General features: G+C 36.6%; 1 protein-coding gene across 5 annotated transcripts in view; it reads left to right on the plus strand.

The window, feature by feature from the left end:
- Window positions 1–3,658: 3,658 nt before the first annotated feature.
- LOC149784419 (potassium voltage-gated channel subfamily KQT member 1-like) overlaps window positions 3,659–18,771 on the plus strand; it is a 162,940-nt gene continuing 147,827 nt past the window's right edge. The window contains exon 1 of one of the 5 annotated variants that reach the window (XM_089932475.1): window positions 3,659–4,760. In XM_089932475.1, coding sequence (XP_089788601.1) covers window positions 4,330–4,760 — 431 coding nt within the window. In that variant the 5' untranslated portion in view covers window positions 3,659–4,329. Of the gene's footprint in view, window positions 4,761–13,463; window positions 13,490–18,771 lie in introns of those variants that run through there. The other 4 variants (XM_089932476.1, XM_089932477.1, XM_089932478.1 and 1 more) reach the window with 4 other exon arrangements.

Here is an 18,771-nt window from a genome sequence, read left to right on the forward strand (position 1 = left end):
TTTGAACAAGAACTAGGAGACGCCTTGGTGTATCTTACCCCAGGGCCTGTGGTCGCTCAATACGGCCGCGGGGATATAACTCCTCCGTCCAACACACAATAAATGAACCAAGCCGAAATAAACTGGAAACGCGAGCTTTTACATACAAGCGCATAAAAACCGACCACGCGACTGCTGTCCTTGCCGACACAAACATTCAGATATGAATTTTTTTACCAGATGCAGTAGTGCAATCTTTTTTAAGGGAAAATATTGAATGACATTGACGCACTAGTGTTGATAGCGTATGCGCAGTACACGTATGTGTATGGGGAATTACAGCGGCGAACGTAATTTATGTTGCAGATGCGTTAGGAGAGTATCAAATTCTTACATTATAAACAAGAATCGCAAATAAACGAATATTGAAAATTGAGAATAATCCAGGTAGGAATCCATCTGGCTAGGTCAAAAGAAAGTTCAATTTTAGAAGCAAACATCATTGTTTATTAAATTTACGTCAAAGCTGAAGTTCTGTATTATAAATTATTCAAGCATTTTGGTGAAAGCCTGTCAGGATTAAAAATTTGATGACTATAATTTACTGATCCATCCCTCAAGCGCAGAAAGGACACGGTTAAATTTATCTGCGCTCACTTAACAACGAAAGCCCTGTTTTGGATTGTGTTACGAATTATTGAAACGATGTTCAACCAGTGTTATACACGATTGTACAGTGCATACGAAGGGTAATACCATTCTCATGTGTTGATCCTATTCAGGATGAAGCAGATGTGTGAAATATGTCGTTTATTGCAACAGCTGACGCAGCAGCATGAATATTGCAACGAATCGAATTCTGAGCAACGTTTACACCATGGTTATAGTGCCATTTTGATATCATTTTCAGATCTCTTAAATCCCAATACACACAGTAGGGGTAATTGTGTTAGTACCATCAACCCTTCATATTCCAACGCATAATTATATTTACTAAACTTACAGTGCTACAAAACATTCTCAAGGGCATGTGTGATGGTGCAATTGCCTTTAATAACTGAACATAATGTGATATATTGGTAGAAATATGCAGATAGAGAGGAATAAACATTTGCTCATGCAAATGCTGGAGTCAGATTCTAATTTGTATCGATTATTCCTTTTTTAGATTATAATAACGATAATAACATAGGTGAACACGAGATGAAAGGCGTAAATAGAGTATACAGCTATTGAATATATGACTCTGGTAAAAGTATACATTTCACAGCCATAAGAAGCAAGACAGATGATACCAAGTGATGTTTTTTGCTTTTGTTTTTAAAGAATTAAACCTTTTAAAAAGCTTGAAAGTTGCATTGAAAATAAATCCACGCGAATGCTTTTATAGTCCGTATCCATCTAATCATTCACGGGACTATCCACTAATTAGTCCTACTGTCCGTTTTATTCATTCATTCATTCATGCACCTATCCAACCAACATGTCTGTCTGTCTGTATGTATATATGTATGTCTGTCTGTCTGTCTGTATATATATATATATATATATATATATATATATATATATATATATATATATATATATGCATGTATTAAATTCAGTTTGCTTTAGCATAGAAAAAATGAAACACAACTGAGGTTTAACATTTATTACGCACTAGTTATATATCGATTATCGATGCATCAATATTCTCGATATTTTAGCCAAGATATGGGATACGTTTGTCCCGTATCGCGATATTTCAAAAATAGAATAAACGTCTAAATAGTTCTAATCTTGGTGTACAATGTAGAAATACGGATTGAACATCTGTATTGACTGCCAAATCATCAGTGTTATGTCAAATTGGTAGTTAACAGCATGATTTATTGCAAATCACACTATGCTGTATTTACTATTAAAATTACATGCGTCTTTCGGAGAAATCGTTTAATAAATGAAATCTGTCTTGAGGAAAGCGTACATTCAAGATGATTTATATTTCTCTGAGAACTAATTTATTCAGAAATGTAAATAATAAATAGCAAATCGCTGGCGGCATTCCACGATACTTATATAAATGTTTGTTTCATACGGCTGATAAGAATAATTTTATTCGTATAAAGCAAGACATGTTCCTTAGCATAAACTGATATTTTAAGTTACGTACATTTCTGACAATATTAAGTATTGTGGCGCTCAGGCGAACGCATTTATTGTAATGAATATCTGTCCTGTGCAATATTCATAGAGAAAATACATCCGTCCCCATAAAGGATTCAAAGTTTTAACTCCGATGATATTTCCAACAGTCCTTGCAATCGCCTGTCAAAATCTTTTAACTTACAGTATGTAATCATAAATAAGTTCCCATTGTGAAACAAAAATATACTTCTATAGTAAATTCCAGTTTTGAAAAGCTTTTGAAATATATATGATTGACAAATTGACATCAAAGATAAAGTGTGTATTCATTTTCAGTACTTTATCCCTCATATTGCAAAAAAAAAAAAAAAAAAAAAAAAAAAAAAAAAAAAAAAAATTGCAAATATACACGCAAATACCACTAATCAATTACGCATGACGTGAACTGAGGGCTGATAGGTTATTTACCTTTCAATATTTTAAAGGTCTTCACATTTAGTACGTCCTACAAAGATCTAAGTTAACAATCGAGATAGAAACCCTTTCCACAAATATATATTTTCAAAATAAATGGAAACAAACAAACCATACTTGCCTGATTTAATTTTTATGTGTTGTATGTTCCTAATGATTACATTCTGTAAAATACCATACAATATTTCGGAGGTGAAGTTTATTTATGGACACACGTAGTGGATATGAGAGCGACATATACGTTAGGATCCCAAATAGTATATACTTTTATTTTTGCAAGCAGACGACAAACGCGCTTAGTTTCTGGAAAAACTCCACTAGCAGAAGGAGATAGAAATATAAATAATACGTTCATGATCCGTTAAAAATAAAGACCGATTTGACCTCGTATAATGATTGTTGAATTGCAGTCCGGGAAGATTCAATCAGAGTGTCGTCTGCCTTTTGCGTTTCATGAGAAAACTATTTTCATAGACGTAGGTAAACAACGCGACCGCCTGCAGTCTCAGGGGTAACCAAATTTTAAGATGTCTTTTCACTAATTTTACGTAGATTTGTTTAAGCCTTTTTCTTTTTCGGTGAAAAATTGACAATTATTTGCAGTCCTAGAGTTGCTGGATCAGATAAAGGCTGATACAGTTGCTGACCTCACAAAAAGTTCAAGTGTTGTCAACACTATTAATGTAAACGATAGTTCAAGTCTGTGGAAACTGACTGATATTTGTGTTCAATTTTTTATAATGCAAAGGTTCCAGGAATTAAATATTTAAAGTTCAAGTGTTTTATTAACGGTTGAAAAGTTGTTAAATACTATTTTCAAAGTCTGACATTCAACGGCAGACATTTTTCGCATATATAGCCTTGTATTTGTCAGTCCAAAACGTACAAATAATTACAGCAGTCTCTATCAGATGGTCGAGTCATTCGAGTCGCATACGCAAGAGATGATGGGGTTCCGATTGAGGTATAGTCACATCTTAAGTCGTGTAAGGCACCGAGAGTTTAGGGTATACGTTGATGATTTGCATATGACATCAGTCGAACTGCGTAGACCTTGACCTGACAGCAGATCTTGTTCACGACCCAATATGTTCACGGTTGAGTGGGGCTTAAACTCGAGCAAAAAGAGAACGCACTTGTACTCAGAGACCGAGTTGCATTCCTATGCATGGTTGGTATACATACTTCATGCTATTCAACAGGTCATATTCATAGATCCCAGACAATTTATGAAATGAGAAAATAATGCAACCTCTATTCTCTTCTATAAAAAAATTCGTGCCTCTCATAGGCAAGGTACTGAGTCTGGCTGAAAGTTAATGAATAGCGAAGCCGGTAACAATATTGCCGCTTGTTTGTAGACGAATGGATCAATTTCCTGGACAAAATGTGATAAGTGCGGCGGAAAAATTGTTTAGAGCTTACCGCACGCGTCGTCTTGAAAATATACGGCCCAGCATAGCAAAGTCATATCAGATTTGTGGAAGCCAACGTAAACGAGTGTGTTCTATGGAGATACAGCTTTCTGAGGACCTTCTCTTATATAGGTTCATTGCTGACTCTAACCATTTTTGCACGATATGCGGAAAGATAAAATGTATAATGCCGTGATTTTAAAGCTGCATTTCATACGGGACTGATATGAGCTGAAATAAAGTATCATCAGGTATCACATTGCTCGCTGTTGAATTAATCGCTGCTTACATCCCAGGGTTCCTGCGGGGATTAGTCAACAACTAGCTTCTTAGCATGCAGATAGATATGATCGCGACAGAGAGCCACGAGATGAATTCCTATCTGACCGTTAATTCAAATGAGGGAAAATGTATAACTTTTTGTGGTATTGCGGAGGGATCAGAGCAAAGTGATTCCGATTGCTGTCATTCCTCGCCCTCACACGCAGAAAGACGGCCTCTTAAAGTGGACTTCACGGAAATGGAATTAAGAGATGTCAGTCAAAGTACAAACAGTAAAAAAGAGATAGAGAAGGATTTAGGTAAATTTTCTAGGAAAGGAATGGGAAGTGTGCGATATACTCAACCTCGACTTTCCCTTCTTGGAAGACCCATAAGTTACCGATTACATAAAAGAGACATACGCTATAGAAAGTTACAATCTAAGATATACAACTTCTTGGAAAGACCCAAGCACTGGGACGATATACTTTACCATATTACAATGTAAGTACTTTTTAATCTTACATTATTTTATTGCATATTTGATCTAAATTTAACACATTGAGCTCGTATTTCATGCTCCCAGATTTCAATTTGCAATAATTACAGTTTTTAAATCAATTCTTCCAAGGTCTATCTCTATGTGCGTCTGTCTGTATGTATGCGTAAACCAATTGGTCAATACAAATATTTTACAGCATCCGCAACAAGTTGAAATAAACTTGTTGAAACATACTACATTTAAATGTTTAATTCCTGTAGAAACAGCCATGTAAAGTTTTGCAAACACTACGGTGTTTGTCTTGCCTATGTTTTTTTATTTGACTTTGAAAAAGACTCATTAAGAGACGAAAGTGCTCAGTCTAGTTAGATAGTAGTTTTGCATTGTTCGTTGTCAGTTTATTGCATTTATCTTAATGAATCCCTGACACACGTGATCCCTTGCTGGATCCAGTGCACTTGAAAGGACTGTTATTATCAAACTCTAGCAGTGAGTAACGGAGCCCACGTTTTGCATTCATGTACATTTACACTTTTCCGCTGGACCATGCGCTCATCCCTATAAAGGATGGATCAAGGTTGATATAAGGGGTCAAGGTTGATATAAGGGGTCGAGGCGCATGGGAGTCAACTCTCCACGTACTCGGAAGTTAATAACAATACTAAGTTAAATGCATACACCCACTATATTTCTATTTACAAATGCAATAACATACATACATACATACATACATATATACATGCATGTATATATATATATATATATATATATATATATATATATATATATATATATATATATATATATATATATATATATATATATATATTACTGATATATATTACTGCTACCTCTTTGTAAACTATGTTTATCGAGATAGAAAGATAGAATAATATAATGTATAATGCTACTTTTTGACGTAATTTGCAATTTCAAAGGCAAGAAGCTATCTTCAAAACCTTGTACCTTGCTTGGAAAACACATAACATTTATCAAATATAAGGAATATTGCTGGTAAAGATAGGACTAAATATTCGTTTATGAAAATTCATAACCGGCTTACCTTATTATGGTCTCTAAAAAGCTTGTAAAATAGATTTAAGTTAAAATGGTATTATGGGATCGTTAATCATGGTTCACAGTGGTGATTAATTTGTCAAGTGCGTCAGTTATTGTCTTTGTATTTTTCTATTTCTCAGTCTCTTCAGTTAATATTTCTGTCAGTATTTGTTTCCTTCAGGTAATCCATCTGTCCGTATTTGTCTCCTTCAGGTAATCCATTTGTCAGTATTTGTCTCCTTCAGGTAATCCATCTGTCCGTATTTGTCTCCTTCAGGTAATCCATCTATCAGTATTTGTCTCCTTCAGTTAATCCATCTGTCCGTCAGTCTATCTGCCTCTCTGATAAAATATGGGTACGATTGGCTGTATCACTTTCTTTAAAAGTCTGACAAATATATAATATATGTTGACTACAAGAATTTTCGGTTGCAAAGCTACGAGTGAATCTTTAGGGATTTATGATACTAGCTTCATTTAAAGTTGTCTCCTCGGGCTTGTAAACGACAATTTAATTATATCTTGATACAATGCTGTCTATGCTGCACATTTTATATGTGCTGAACAGATGCAATCGCAAGGATACCGTCATATATGACCCTCGTTGTTTTTTTCTTTTAATTTTTCATCCGGGAACGCTTATATATATATGACAATTGGTCATCCGACAGCCCTTCAGCTGTACTTGTATCTCTCTATCGGATCAACATTATCTTTAAAAGTTTGCCAAATTGCTTCAGTATATCTCTAATTGTCTTTCAGCTTTCTCTTATAATTTTTTATTTTTATTTGTTCAGGAAGGTGGGAAATGTATGCTTAAGTACCCAGTACGATAAACACCTAGATGTACAATTGTTAGAATGTGTGGTATATGTTGTTACAATAATTAACAACGATAAAATAGTTGCAGTATGAATCAGGTACTGGGAATACAGTTTGCGTTGTACTGATGAAAATTACCAGCTTCGTTACAAAAACCAACCAACCAACCAACCAACCAACCAATCAATCAGTCAATCAATCAATCAATCAATCAATCAATCAATCAATCAATCAATCAGTAGATTAGTCTCATTATGGAGAAGCTACTTTATACAAGGTTAAAGATAAATTCTAAAATAAACGTGAAATAGATGATAAATCTCTTACTCACATACACACATGAAAAACATTATATTTCCACTTTTTTCTCTGATAGGCATTTTGCTTGTTTTGTATCTGCTGTGACTGTTTGCCGTTGACGTATTGAACTTAAGTTCCGAAACCGTGTGGTGTCATTTCTTTCATAATAACAACCAGCCCAATGAGGTAATGAGTGCGCTGTTGTGTATTTTAACAATGCGCGCGCGCGCGCGCGCACACACACACACACACACACACACACAAACACACACGTGTGTGCGTGAGAAAGAAAATGAGATAGAGAACAAATCATAATTCAGTGCACATGATTTTAAAGGGAGGGGAGGGGTTATTGCTGACTATTGCAAGCTGTAGATATGGGAGCTAATAAGAATATGAAATCGTCTCTCTCAGTTTCGTACATACGACATCGTCTCTCTCAGTTTCGTACATGTGACATCGTCTCTCTCAGTTTCGTACATATGACATCGTCTCTCTCAGTTTCGTACATATGACGTCGTCTCTCTGTTTCGTACATATGACATCGTCTCTCTCAGTTTCGTACACATGACATCGTCTCTCTCAGTTTCGTACATATGACATCGTCTCTCTCAGTTTCGTACATATGACATCGTCTCTCTGTTTCTTACTCCATCAAAGTTTCATGTATATAAAATCGTCTCAGTTTCTTACCCCTTGAATGTTTCATACATATGAAATCGTCTCAGTTTCTTACCCCTTCAATGTTTCATACATATAAAATCGTCTCAGTTTCTTACCCCTTCAAAGTTTCATACATATGAAATCGTCTCTTTCACTTTCTCACCCCTTCAAAGTTTCATACATATCAAATCTTCTCAGTTGCATACCCCTTCAAAGTTTCATATATGTGAAATTGTCTTTCACTTTCATATCCCTTCAAAGTTTCATATATCTGTCTGAAAATTCTCAATGCATGTATAAGAACCAATTCATTCATGATGTATGTAAGCTTAGCTTTGGACATAGGATTATCAAGCATACAAATCAATTAACCGTTAATATCAAATTTGTATTGATTATTACGAGGATGCCAGAACACTAGTATTCTCGAATCTCAGTCTTTTTCTGTATTTGGATGCCTGAAAATTGTTAGCACGCAGGCACAGACTTTCTGACATCCTGCGTTGAAGTATCTGGTTACAATACTGATGGAGGAAAATGTTTAGATTAGCATAATAGCTGTGTAATCCATATGACTTGTTAACGATAACAGAAGCTGATGCAGCCTGATCAATTTTGGATCTATTGAACTACCTTTGTCACAGGACTGTCTTCTTGTGATATTCATTTTTGTAAATTTAACACATTTCTCGCTATGGTGTTAGTCCCGAATGGATCTAACAAAAATGTCAGAGCACGCAGACTCAGTATTATACGTCATATAAGTATTGTTGATTAATGAATCAAGTTAACCCAGTTCACCATTTATCTCTCATAATTTCAATAATTTGTAAGTTTACACTTTTATTATGTGTAATCATTTTGTGAATTAAATTAATTAACGTTTTATAGATTTAACTCTTACATATAATGTGGAAAATCATAATATTGAGGGGAGCTAATGAAAATCATAATATCAAGGGGACCTAACGAAAATCAAAATCATAATATCAAGGGGACCTGATGAAAATTAAAATCATAATATCAAGTGGACCTAATGAAAATCAAAATCATAATATCAAGGGGACCTAATGAAAATCATAATATCAAGGGGACCTAATGCTTGTCTTCTATTTAAAGGATGTATCAATAAGTGGCTTTTCGCGTCACCGGTCTCTCAACACACGTGCATCATAGGAACCTCGGCATATGATGTGTTTTTGGAAGCATGATGTCATATTTAGTTATGACGTCGTAAAGTTGAGAAGAAATGCAGACAAAATATTTATTAACGTCAACGGGGGTGAATATAATAACGCAAAACCGCATTCATGATTTCTTTCTGAGACGCCAGATATAAGAAGTTTGATATGGCGTACGGACACGTGGAGATCGTCAAACGAGTGATTTCCCCTGGCTCGGAACAAGGCACGAACGCAGTTTTGTATTTGCTACATAACATCTTCTGTTATATTTTCTAAATATTGTTATCTTTACAGCATGAATAAAATTCAAACCGATGTGGCATTTACGTCTTCTAAATATTTCTGCCTTGTCAGTGTGGATGAAATTCAAAACGATGTGGCATTTATTTGTTAAACAAATTGTTCTGAATATTTATAGCTTTCTGTGATATATCTGCAAGATAAAACATTCGATTTGCATTGAAGGTTTATTCCTCTCCATGATGTGTCAGTTATATTAATGGTTGCATTACAACATCGATAACTAGAACTTCCAAAGTTTTACAATGATTTTAGGACAGCAACGTTTTATAGATTTAGGTCTTATATATAACGTGGAAAACTATTGAACAAAAATCATTCTGGAGCCATGATTTTGTTTATCAATGTTTCTTTTCAGATATTTTTATGCCAGTTCCTCATTGATTACATACATGTATACTATGGTCTTGGCATATTTAAAGATCTGTTCATTCTGAGAGAGAGAGAGAGAGAGAGAGCGATGAAATAGGCCGCATAAATGAATTACAAGTATGAATAACATACATAAAGGAATATATATTTGTTCAATTGGAAAAGAACGTAGTCCCAGAATTAATATTTTCAATTAGACAATAAAAGTGGCGTCACCAATGTGGCGATAAAAATGGCATCCCCACTGTGGCGATATCATCTTTCTCCCGGTGATACAATTTAAATATCATACATTTAAACTGCGATTATTTTCAGCAGGTATAGCGGAGTTTCAAATATTATTCTCGCTTTCATTATAATATTTATCTTATATAGATCAAGGTTTACTTTATCATTATGAGATCAATGTTATTGTAATATACGTTAAAGGTTTAATGCTGGGACACAGAAATCGTTAAAGGTATAATGCTGGGACACAGAAATCGTTAAAGGTATAATGCTGGGACAAAGGAACTTTAAAGGTATAATGCTGGGATAAAGGAAACATTAAAGGTATAATGCTGGGACACAGGAAACGTTAAAGGTATAATGCTGGGACACAGGAAACATCAAACGCTTATGAAAGCAAAGTCTTTAGACTGGGACCCAAAAAAAACATTTTGTTTTTAAAGAACACATAAATTTGAATTGAATAATTTGAAACAAGAAACTGACGGAATCGATAGCTTGCTCTCAATCATAAGTCACATCATAGTCACAAGCTCCTGTTAGAGTCTTCGGATGTTGTAATCGATTAGGTCAGATTTACTCTTATGCAAACCGTCACAGACAAATCCGTTTCAAGAAAAATGCTAGAGATACATTTACCGTAACCCGACATTAATTGCACTCGTATAGTGATTGTATGAATAATAAAATCGATTTGTGATATCTTTATGAGTGGTTATGTTTCTTTTTAAACCGCACTTTTTCTGTTTTGTTGCTTTGTGAGGAGGTTTGGGGTGGTGGTGAGAGCTGGGCGCAGGCGTTTATACATTTTGCTATATATTTTGCAAATGACAATTTACGCCAAAATAAAATTTTGTCAGTTATAACAGCAAAACTATATTTAATGCCTATGTGACCTTTACCGGCCGGATTTTATGTGGTGTATATTTTTTATTTATTTTGGTAATAAGGGTTACATAAAAGGAGATTACTAATCAGGATTACACTAAAAGGAAAAAAAAAACAACAACACAAAAACAAACCCAAACAGACATCATCATTGGCGACTCGGTCTCGAAAGACCATGCGAATAGCGCCCTTGGGGTGTTGTCTGTCTCTGTTGGCATCGTCTGCTGTGGCTGTGCAGGCCTATACGTGAGTGACAGTCCCTACTGCAGTTGGTACAGACATACTGGGAAGTCTGCGTTACTGTGGTTGCTGCTGTGTTCTTCTTTCTCTTACGTTTCTCTGCCGCCAACTGGCCTCTCCTCGCATCAGCGACTGATATGCCATTGTTTACCATCAGTCTCCAGGTGCCTCGGTCCTCGGCCAGCTCTTCCCAGCCATCGGGTGAAATGTTGCATGCCTTCATGTCCCTCTTGCACACATCTTTGAAACGGAGTGAGGGGCGTCCGACTCTTCTCATGCCAGTGGCCAGCTGTCGATATAAGATGTCCTTTGGCAGCCTTCCATCCTCCATGCGTCGGACGTGACCCAGCCATCGAAGGCGGCGTTTAATTAGCAGGGAGTACATGCTGGGGGTACTTGCACGCTGCAGGATCTCGCTGTGTGGAACACGGTCTTGCCAGCTGATTTTCAGGATGCGTTTTAGGCACCGTATATGGAAGGAGTTGAGCCGGCGTTCTTGCCTCATGTAGGTACTCCAGGTCTCACTTCCATATAGAAGGGTGCTGAGAACGCAGGCCTGGTAGACTCGGACCTTGGTGTGCTCTGTCAGCGCGTTGTTTTCCCACACCCTCTTCGTTAATCGAGCCATGATGGTATTTGCCTTTCCAAGCCTTCTGTCCAGCTCCATATCAATCGAGAGAGTGTTGCTGATGGTTGACCCTAGGTAGGTAAAGTTGTTGACTGCTTCCAGGGTGACACCGTTGATTTTGATTGAAGGGGCAATGGTGGTATCTTGCACTCTGACATTTGTTTTTTCCAAGCTGATGGTGAGACCAAACTGCGTGCAGGCAACAGCAAAACGGTCTCCCAGTCTCTGGAGGGCTTCCTCGGTGTGGGCCACAAGAGCTGCGTCATCTGCAAAAAGCATCTCCCTGATGAGCATAGCTCTCACTAACATGGAATTTGCCAATGTGATAACAGTCATTATAAATCACAATGATACATTCCACAATGTCTTTAAATAAATTCACCATATCCTCAAAATACTGATTTACCGAAAGTATTAATGAGCACTTTGTAAATGACAATACTCTTATGACTGGTATTCTGGCACTATTGAGTATACAATAAATGTGAGGTCACTTCGCGTGTATAGAGTACATATACAATACGTTGTGTTATTTTAATTCATATTAAGATCGAATTACAAAGTTCATATCAACATCCCATGTTTGGTTTAAATGCCATGAGAGTTGAATGCAATCCAGGATATTATCACGTGATCCTAAGATAACATCTGTACTCTAGAATGTCAGGTCCGCCCTATCTGCTGGTTGGCTAAATTATAAAAAAGTAAAATGTTGACTTCTAAGATATTTCGCAATACATAATAATTAAAAATACCTGAATTTTTATTTATGTGATATCGAGTTGTTTATCTAATGCGTATATAGCGGTTATATAAAGGCATTAGATACACATCCTTTCAGTCTACAATTATAATTCAATTTTGTAAGTTTTGAGAGGATCCAGATTCATTTATTTATTGTTCGTTGAAAATTGCAGAGCTTGAACCGTTTTTTCTTAAACAGACAATACCTTACTGCATTATTGTGAAAGTATTCAAGGACTTGGATAGCTATTACTTTCGTTGGAGTAACGTGAAACATTCAAGGACATTATGACATTCAACTTTCATTGAATTTACCTTGAACTAAAACAGTTTGGGTATTAGAACAGTGCTTCTCTGTGGTGCTAACATTTAAGCACATTACAACCTTCCTCTGGAATACTTTTTTGGAGAGCTTCCTGATTACTCTGAAATTGTTAGTACATTTTGGAAATAATAGCAACTCATACCAAACACACAATATAGATATACATAATAGTACGAAATGACTCGTACAATATAGTATGATGGACAAAAATTAAACCCACAATATAGACATTCATAAAATTATTTACACGTCATTTAGAGCCTATGTGGGTCATTGGTTGGCGTGCCGAAGTGAGTCAGTGGTTAACGTGCCGAGGTGGTCAGTGGTTGGCGTGCCGAGTTGGGTCATTGGTTAGCGTGCTGGACTCGGCGGAACTCTTGGATCATCCTGATTAGCTACTATGGCATTTCCATGGGCAAGGACTCAGATTGCCTCGCTCTAAGTAAGTTACTTGTGTTGCGTAATTTGAAACTTAAAACCAGGCGTCAAGTGTATGATGAAGAGATATATAATTACTCTGTATACGAAAACAATTACTCTAAACATGCACACAACGAAGCAGATGTTATATTTTATTCACTCCTTTTTTGTCATATCCTGCATCTGTCCGTTGTTGTCGTCTGTACGGTATCAGACCTCCCACTTAAGTGATGTGTGGAAATTCACTAAACTTTGTAGTCATCCTGCTCTTGTGGTAACCATTCGTAAGTTATCTGTCATCGCTAGCTCCCGCCACATGTGGTAATCATTCGTAAGTAAGCTGTCATCGCTAGCTCCCGCCACATGTGCTTCTGGAACGGGTTTAAAGATAAAATATACAAACATATCAGTTAAAATGATATTTGTTTTCAAATATATTTTCCGACAGGCTATATATGCGGTCTTAGAATGAAGACGCATCACGCATTTGGTGAATTTTATGTTATGTTCGTTGGGTCACTCTGGTGGGTGGGAGTGAGCGCCAGAGATGGAGCTGGGGTAAGATGGTGTATGTTTTAAATGCATATGTGGTGATAAGCCATTGCAGATGCTCTAGTTTTATAGTACATTTTAGCCGTTGATAGAATCCTGTCCATATTTTTTAAATATTTGTTTTTAAGTTCTGTTATTAATCATATATTGATCGCTTTATTACATTCATGTTAGCTTGATGGAGTCCAAGTCGTATATTAGGAACGTCAAAACTTTAACATCGATCACGAGTTAAACGTTGCAGCTTTCAAGAGAAAGTGTCTATCGTAGAGAAAGTATATATATCGTTGTTGAATTCCAGCTATATTCGTAGATAATGCAGGTGTGGTACCGGAAATATCAAGCGATATACAACATCATGGTTTTCTATAATGATGAGAAGAGAAAAGACAACTTCTTTGATCCCCAGCATATATAATTGTGGTAATCTGTTTTGTATGAAAAGGGCACTTTAAACGCGGAAGGTAGCCATGTATAAACACAAACGAAACGAAACATCTGTATATGCTGTGGCGTGATTCATGGAAGATTCCGGGTCTAGTTTGTTCTACTGGAATGTCTGCCAGCATGGACAGTGTAGACACTGGTCCGTATGCACATTATAAGAGGACAAATCGAGGTCTTTCTTTTCCTCTAAATAGGGCTTGCTTTATACACGAATCAACCAATATACATGGATACAATCCAGTTTAAGGGCTTGTGTGTGTGTGTGTGTGTGTGTGTGTGTGTGTGTGTGTGTGAGAGAGAGAGAGAGGGACAGACAGAGAGACAGAGAGAGAGAACTTCCTAGCTGGAAAGAGAAATAGTGAGAGGGATCCAGCAAAATAGATAGATAGATAGATAGATAGATATGTGTGATTTTGATTTTTAACGTTTGTTAAACAATGTTTCGGTCATTTCGCTACGATGTATGCAATGTGGCAGTTTATAATGATGTATATCACTTGGGATCATGCGGCATCATGACCCACCAGTGACATGATCCTGACAAGTCCTAACACTGACCTCTTAACGCTGAGCGCCGAGTGATGCCGGCAGCTTCTAGTACTATTTTATGTCCGAGGCGGACGCTCTAACCACTTAGGCCACCGGAGAGAGAGAGAGAGAGAGAGAGAGAGAGAGAGAGAGAGAGAGAGAGAGAGAGACTTATGTTGATTGACAGTTGAACATACAGTTAGGTACATGCAAATTTAGGTTAGCAGTTGTTCACAAATGAAACTATTCACTGATTTGGCGTATAATAAAGCCAAAAACGGAGAGCGCCCCCCCCCCCCCCCCCGCAAAACAAACAGTATATACACATTGCTATAGTAGACAACTATTCTGCCTAAACACCATCAACACAAATTACTTTAAAACTCGAAGCAATACAAGTTTGTGCAGTAAGCTTGTGAACAATAAAACCTGTACAGAGTAGCTATATGTGCACAGAGACTGGGGTTTACAGGAACGTGAAAACCATTTTTATTCTCTATAGTATGCTTTGCGTTTTTATTAAAACAAATGCTATAAAATACATGAGTTTCAAATGCATAGACGCCACAGATGGAAGCAATTTATGCAAAGCCTTTACTGCTGAGGCATTTGCGGATATATCATCAGTATAGGGCAAAGACTTTCAGGCATACACCATTCAGGTAACAGCCCACGCTAAATTTACAGAATCTCCGACACAGGTCATGAAAATAAATTTTGAAGAAAAAAAGGGACACGTCTCTTCACGCTCTAGCCCCATTATTTAATCGAAGGACACCTGACTGAAAATAAACAAACAAACAAACAAACAAAACTCCCAAAACAAACAAAATCCCCCCCCCCCCATGTCAGCATGATGTTTTCTAAACCAGAACTGATTATCTGGTAGGATTTCATCAGTCTGAGATCGCTTCAAAATAACAGTTTAGAAAATTTTGATCGTTATCGCAGTTAGTATGTAATTATCATTCCGTGATATCACCCGACTTTTCGTTCACTACAAACACGAGTTTAACGTTAAAAACTATGCATATATCGATGGAAAATAATAATGTTATTACAACTCTGTGGTCTTGAAATAAGTAATAGAAAAGCACCAGAAGCAACAAGTTTAGTAAAATTCAGCAAATCCATTATTTCCCAAGAACACAATGTGAAAATGTAAAACAGAACTAAATTAAATTTCCAATAATCACAGAAGTACTAACACATGTCCTAAAGAATAACCTTTAGTGGTGTTCTAAATAATTTCCAACGCTGAAGGTGTTAATGTGGATGTATTGACATGTAGTCTCTAAAGTTGAATGCAACAACATAAATGATTGCTGCTCAGACGTTATCGCAGGAATAAATAATTTTTTCAGTAAACAAGATCATATTTAAAACTAAGACACAAAAGACTAACCCGGATAAGGGCCAGATGTTCATTTTTAGAAAAATCTTTTTTTTTATAATTATAAAGTCTGTTACTAAAATTATAATGAAGAATATGGTAAATACAATATTCTTGACGCAGACCAAGTTAAATATGTTTAAGTCTATTAATAATGATCATAATATTAAATCCACAATCTTAGAGAAAATATTAGCTTTGCATTAGTGTTTTTACAGAATTAAAAAAAATCCATAATTCTGGTCAGGTGGACAATAAACGTGATTTTGGATAAGGTCGGCTACAAAATACAATTGGACATAACATAACTCATGGCGTATACTAAATAAAAAACTAACAATCAACGCAAATAGGGAATCCGGACCACATGACTTGCACAAAATTAAGAAACTTGATAATTTTCATAATTTCACTGTTACTTGACACGTAATCTGGCCCAAATTTAACACCTTTCAGATTCATGTAGTAATTATGCAGCATCCGCCACAAACCGAATTCAATAAATCATGGAAATGTGACTTCCACATATTTACGATAGAAGTTTCACTTGTTACACGATTCAGCATGGAAGCAAGCTGCATGACCTTGTCTGTCTACATGTGTACTGATCGCTAGAAGATTTATAATCTCCGTCTAACCAGATTGAGATAAGCGCGTCGTCACGAAATGACGTTGGCAGATGTGAAGAACACATTTAAACTGGTCCCATGTTGTACATACTATCACTTACCTCAATAAATCTAGGTTTCCTACATTCACGCAAGAGTAAATATACATCCTGTATACACTTTTCTCAATCCTTTACCAAAATAAAAATAAAAATTAGCATGTACTACTATCATAAAGGTATTTAACCAGAGAGGCACAGAGAAGACCAGTTTACAGAATGTACCAAGGCTCTTCAGAATTTATATGTTTGCACAGTACGACATCTGTCGGTAGATACAATAATCTAAATTTCTCACCTGAGGTGTTGGGTTATGAATGTGTTTTGACGTCAGACAGATGACCACGTAATAGACGTATGACTCGTGCCGTCATTATTATCTAACGCTGCAGATTCGTAACATTAAATTATAATAACAGAGGTATGTGATCAGATGTAATAATATCATAAAATCATGTAAGAACACTTTATACATGAGACAGCCAAGAGACCGGAAATCAATGACATAAAATGATCTAGCCAAAATATCAGTACATCACTGTGCAAACTATAAATTCCTGAGTCTTCCAAAATAATCTTCATCAAACAGAACAAAACTAAAATTGTTATAATTATTAATCAGGTCGTTGCCATAGACAAACTCTGACTTTTAAATCAGCTACTGACATTAATACTTTACGATAGGTGTGAACTGAGTTTGACATCTAGAATAGACGAATTATGTCTGAGAGTTTACCGTATGCATACATTTATCATACATACCCGATAGTGAAGACAGTATCTCTAGACCTGCCTTAGCATAATGCGTCAGTAGGTCTTTGTCTATGTGGTTTACTTAAAAGCATTCATCCCGCTAAACCAGACCTTTCACATCACTTGGCGAGACTTCCGCAAGAGGGGATCTCGCGGTGCCACTTGAAAGTCTGGATAAACGAGATTACGAAATCATTAGTAGAAAGGATTGTGTAGACTATAATCTTCCAGCCCATGATTCAGGCGTCATATCAGGGTCTTGTTGCTGGGTTTTCAGTGCTGCATTTACACAAGTCAATACCTGAAGTCTGATTGAAGGTACCGTTTAAATGCAGTTGAATCTTTCCGTCAGGCGAAAATTGTACGACTATGGGATGGATCGTACACTTTGTGTTGCGAAATTATACAGGTATAGCGCACATTGTATTCCAGGATCTGATTGTATTCGGAGAACTTGCTATTTTTCGTTGCTTAAGTTATAGTATGCACGAATTTAAAATTTACATTTGTGTCCTGTTACAAGAACTATGAAGAGAATGTGTGTGTGTGTGTGTGTGTGTGTGTGTGTGTGTGTGTGACTTGGATTTTTAACGTAGCTTTAACAATTTTTCAGTCATATCGCTACGATGTCTGCAGTATGGCAGACATCGTATCACTGGGGCATCATGGCGCAGACATGTAGCATGATGTCCCACCCAGACACATTATCCTGACACCAGGACGACCAGTCCCAACACTAACCTCTTAATGCTGAGCGCCAAGCGAGGCAGCTGTTAGTACCATTTTTGTAAGTCTTTGGTATGATTCGGCCGGGGATCGAACCCACGACCTCCCGCATCCAGGCGGACGCTCTAACCACTAGGCCAACTATGACGAGAACAAAAGGGTGCAAGCTGTGCCGAATTAAGGTTTTCCGGGGCCCTAAGCAACGGATATATGATGGAACCCCCACAAACGATCTAACCACCTACAAAATGTAAAACTAAACAAAAATAATAAAAGCTAAAAAAGGTGGGAAAAATACCAGTGTTGCCATCATTCGAAATCATAATACAGGTACATGCAGATCGAAATGGTCATATATAATTCATTCAATTTTATCATCAACAATTAATTTGAATTTTTTTCTGATGCCTTTGTTGGGCTGGTGCCCTATTCCAATGCTTAGTGTGCTTAAATGGGTAATCCGGCACTGGGTGCAAGATAACCACTTGCAGTGCGCATACGGGCATTACTGGTTAATTGTTTAGTTGAAGAGCTATAAAAATAACTTTATTTTCTGTTATCTATACACCAGTGTTCCCTTTCTCTGAAGAAAAAATATTTAAAGTGAAAGAATTTGTCTCATTTTACAGTAGATATAAACTTGTTTTGTAGAATGAATAAAATCTGCATTATTTCTGGTTGGAATTGACTAAATCCTTTCTAAGTCTTGACTATTTTATCTCCTAATCACCCTTCTCTCATAGCCATTAATTTCATAGCCTGCCAGGTGCTATG

This window comes from Sinohyriopsis cumingii, chromosome 14 (genome assembly GCF_028554795.1).
Source record: "Sinohyriopsis cumingii isolate HCF-2022 chromosome 14, ASM2855479v2, whole genome shotgun sequence".
NCBI classification, from domain to species: Eukaryota; Metazoa; Mollusca; class Bivalvia; order Unionida; family Unionidae; genus Sinohyriopsis; species Sinohyriopsis cumingii.